We start from the raw sequence: 4,927 nt of genomic DNA on the forward strand, positions 1-4,927 counted from the left end.
TTCATATGTATCTTTCTGTCTAACGTATGTTTTTCTATTCTATTATATTTTTTAATATATTTTTTTATTCTGTATTCAGTGCTGAAAATGATCACCAATAAAATTTGATTGAAACGTCCGAAACACACTGCGTTTTGAGTTGTTTTCGATTGTCCATCTTTAACTTGAACCACAGGCTCTTTAATTTTCTTTTAATTTGTCTTATTAAACCGTTATTGCAATACTATTTAATAGCATTGATTACAAAATTATTATAAACCAAGTATAGTAAAATTATTATAAATTAAGTATATATACTATAACAAAAGTAATCTAAAACTAATGTTAGATTACTTTGTTTGATAACTATGTTTAGATTACTTTTGTTATATTACCTTTGCTGAGAAGAAGACCGTCATTAAGCCATGGACGTAATACATCGTATATCCTACTTTTTTCGTTATGTTTTGTACTGCTTAAGACTTTCTGAAATTGCGAAGAGAAACGACAGTGAAAATATCAAGTTCTTCTGATATTTTATTTTAACATATAGACAATTATTTTAAAAATCAATTTATATCTTATGTATACATATTCTTAATTTTAAGGAATTCGTCTCTCTTAGAATAAATGCAACATTTACTGCGTTCAGCAGAACAAGTCGCTTTGTAGCGATTGACTCTTGTTTGTAGAATCAATTAATCAAATGTCATCGAGTGTTTAGACAAGACGACAACTCAATAAGTATTCTGCTGAACGTGGCAATTAATTCCTAAGTCACCAGATTGTCAATTATGATTGCGCGAAGAGGTATATTTCTTTTATAATTTATTACTTCCAAATCATCTGGATGACGAATGATTACAGCAACTACAGGACCTATCCAGACTTTTGTAACAGGATATATTTTATCGGTAAAATAACGCAGAACATGCCATACATCTTCTGAAAAATATACTAAGATAATACTCCGGTAAAAGTTTAACATTTAATAATTTTTTATTATTTTGTTATTCTTTTTAACTCTTCAATTTTTAAATTGTTTGTATTAAAAAAAGTATACAATACTTGCCTTGTGAACATTGGAATAGAAGTGCTGAACCGAAAATTGGAACACTTGGTAGACCTGGTATAAGATCGATTAGTTGTCCATTTCGGTTATGATGCACATAGTAATCATACAGTATTATGAAAGCAATCAAGAATAACAATAATGTTACTAACAATAATGTTATTGTTATTATCATGTTTTGTGATGTAAAATGGTTCAAGTAGATATATTTCAATATACTTCAAATTTTGTTCTGTTATAAATGTCTTTTTTGTGCACGTTTTGAATTATGATAATTTTTCTTTCTCTTAAGTCCGTGTGATCTTATCTTGATGTTCTGTAAATATAATATTATTTAATAAAGAGTTTAGGCTCTTAAGTTTCACACTGATAATGCGAAATTTAAACGGTCAGAGTCTTACACTGGATGTTTGTTGCGGAATAAATATATATATATATATATATATATATATATATATTGTGACGTAGCAGAGCGACTGCACTCGCTCACCTCTGTCACAAAGGCTTATCTCCAATGCTTGAAATCGCATTCGGAAACTCACTAATCCTCAGGGCTAAAATAATTAATAGAAAATAGATTCTAAATCTAGATTTGTTTTGTCTGTCAAAAATAAATTGCATGATCGGATACGAGCGTCTCACCGACATCATCACAAATCCCACTGATCTGCGGGGTCATGAAGAGACACCAAAGAACGAGAGAAGGTGAAGGCAGAAGCATGCAACACAAAAAATCAGAGCACGGCCATTGAAAAGCGCGGCATGAAGGGGAAACGGCGAAAATAATCAACGAAGCCGTTAGAAGGAAATCGGGAGCATCCTTGCTAAAGTCAAGACGCAAGGTGACACGGCAAAACAACGATCGACAAACACGAAAATTAATAACAACGGCCGGTCTTGCGCGACCGTGAAGATGGCCGTTAGGAAAATTAAACTTGTTAATCGCAACGTGTCGAGACACGTGGTCTCGATACTTGAGATAATCAGCCGATATGATAGACTGAGAAAACTTCTCCCGCCCTGAGCCCTTCTCAGGCAATGCTGTCTTACGGCTATAAATTGGCTGAATCGCAAGAGCGATTAGTTTTGTCAGCTTTTTCTGCGAAAGTAGCGAGCGATTAGCGATTAAGAGTGCGTGAAAGTCCGAGTGCAAGTGCGGAGCGGCGATAGAGCAAGAGAGAACGCAATCATTGGACGGGGGTGGTCCTGTGGAGAAGAACAAGGCGGAGAAGACGAGTCAGGGACTCACGAAAGCGATCGAAAAGACAGCACCGGCTCGAAACCGTTGAATTTCTTTTGTAAAATTATTAAATATATTTCGTTTAACGTCTCGAAAGCACTGGCTCACTGTCAGTATCGCGTAAGACTAGAAGAGTCTCTTTTGTTCTTTTCTTGTTTAAATTTGAATTGTTTCGGTAAGGCGAGCAGCTGCAGTCGAGCGGCGAAATTCGCGAGTTCTATTGTGTTGCGTCGAGCTAGAAAAAAATCCGCTTTTCTCTATTAAATCTAACCGCTTTGCCTCGGAGAATCTTGCGTCGCTAACTAGCGTGCATGTTCAGTTTCATTGTCAAAAATATCCGCGAGCTATCGGACCGAATAGGTGCTATTAGCTATCGCGCGAAGACGTTCGAGTTTATTCGACTACGGTCGAAATACGAATTGAGAGTGCTATCGAATATTACGAGACTATTATTTTCTGCGTTCTTTTGTAAACGGTTTATGACTAATAGGTGCTATCGTACGGGTCGGATTACTGCTACCGGATCATTTCGGAATTAAATAGCGGCGGAATTATCGTAAAATCGTTTGAAGATTTGACGAGTTATTGAAAAACAATTTGCGGCGTAACACTTGACGCGTGCGGCAATATAACTGTTATTGAAAACAGCTGATCCGGCGTATGTTGTCTAAGCTGGTCACTGATCCGGCGTGCCGAGACAAGCAAGTCTTATACACGAGCGAGGTGGTTACCTCGCGCGGCTCCGACGTCAGCGTATAAAAACCCCGAAAAACATCGCATCATCTGTTAAATTTGCGCTTTGCGAGACGAAATTCTCGGAATTTCGTCTGGGCCGATCGAATCTCGGGGTAAATATTCAGAAAAACGAAGCACCTTTGGAGGTCAATGACCTTAACATATGTTGTCAAAGACACCTTCCTGAACAACAATCTGCAACTTTTAGCCGTTGCTCGTTGTTCGTTAAAAAATTATAAACAAAAAAAATATCATAAATGAACTCTTATTTTCTGACACCGTGTACATTTTGTTTGTGTTGTAAGCGTGTAGGCAGGGCGGGCTGCACCCCCCCCCGCAGGGGGAGGAGCTTCACCCTTCCTCTCTCCCCTTTCACGAAAAAATGAAGGTATATAACAACATCAATATGCACGGTTACACTCACTATACAGTAAATTACAAAGAAAATTTCGTCGATCCTCATACTAATTGTCACACGCAAAACATCGAAAGAATTTGGCGAGATATGCGAAGTAATATTCTACGTTTCGGAACATCGGTAGAACATTAATTGAATTTTTCACTTAACACTTAATTGAATTCTTCATTTTTTCGTGAGAGGGGAGCAGGGGGGAGCGAGGGGCGCAGCCTCCCCCTGTCTACACGCTTACAACACAAACAAAATGTACACGGTGTCGGAAAGTAACAGTTCATTGCCGCAACTTCTTTTGTTTATAATTTTTTAACGAACAACGAGCGACGGTTAAAAGTTACAGATTGTTGTTCAGGAAGGTGTCCTTGACAACATATGTTAAGGTCATTGACCTCCGAAAGTGCTCCGTTTTTCTGAATATTTACCGCACAACCTGACTTGCTTCCTACATCACGCCGCCTCTCTCTGTTCGGTTCGGAGCTAGTCGATCCGGATTCCTCAATCGAGATGTAATTGATACGCATGTCGCATGTCCGGCGCTCACTCAATATCTTAAAAGAAATTCCGACGATCTCGGGGATCCGAAATCGCTTCCGGGTTCGAGTGCCGGTGATCTCACTGCGGAGAAACGAGCCTTTTTCTCATCAGCAGCGAATTAGAGCAAAAATTATGTTGCAATACATAGGGTAAAAAGAAAGTACTGGAATACCTAAATATCTCAGAAAATATAAGTTTTACAGAAAAGTGTTTTAGACAAAAGTAGTATAGTTTAAAAAGATCTATTTACTGATTATATTACTGTGACTTGGGATTGTGTCTCTAAGGTCATATCAAGGTCACATCGATTTTGTTAAATAGAAGTCTTAATTTTTTATTAGAGATTTGTATAGCCTAACTCAAGAGCTTCCCAAAACACTATAATAAAATTTATTTTCATTAAGTGCTTTTTAACTTATGAGGGTTGAATATTAGAGTACCGCTGGTACTTTTTCTATGAAGATAATTTNGATCAAAACGAATTTTGTGAATTCACGATGCAGAGAATTGACAAAAAATCTAACTTCTTATTCAACATAGTTTTTTTTGGATAAAGCAACATTCGAAATAAATGATAACGCCAATAGATAATGCTAATACTGGCAATATTCTAATATTCAACGTTCATAAGTCAAAAAGTACTTAATAAAAATAAATTCTATTATACTACTGCCTAAATATTATTGCCAGTAATATATAAGCAGTAATATATTGCGGTAGTAATATATAGGCGCAGAATTACAAAAAACTTCTGAAATATTTCAGTGGTTGCAAAAGACGATTTTTGGCGATCGTTTCCTTTACGAAAAAGAACTACTGCCGGCTGTGTGATTATTACATGCGGCCGTGTGATTAATATGGCGGCTCTGTAATGATCGAGGCGAATATTATTGTATCTGTAATAACTTTTAGCAGCGGAATACAAGCGGACATTACTCGCTCTTTAGATATT

The 4,927-nt window shown here is 36.8% G+C and overlaps 1 protein-coding gene across 1 annotated transcript; it reads right to left on the minus strand.

The window, feature by feature from the left end:
• Positions 1-374: 374 nt before the first annotated feature.
• Positions 375-1,605, minus strand: LOC109863223 (cytochrome P450 4C1-like; the record flags this gene model as incomplete). Its single annotated transcript, XM_020443456.1, has 4 exons — positions 1,453-1,605; positions 1,052-1,367; positions 815-924; positions 375-465 (listed from the first exon to the last, which is right to left on the minus strand). Coding segments are annotated over exons 2-4 (376 nt in total), but the record flags the coding sequence as incomplete, so codon positions are not given.
• Positions 1,606-4,927: the final 3,322 nt, after the last annotated feature.

The sequence above is a fragment of the Pseudomyrmex gracilis genome, unplaced genomic scaffold (genome assembly GCF_002006095.1).
Source record: "Pseudomyrmex gracilis isolate BER0280 unplaced genomic scaffold, ASM200609v1 scaffold_3676, whole genome shotgun sequence".
Lineage (NCBI taxonomy): Eukaryota > Metazoa > Arthropoda > Insecta > Hymenoptera > Formicidae > Pseudomyrmex > Pseudomyrmex gracilis.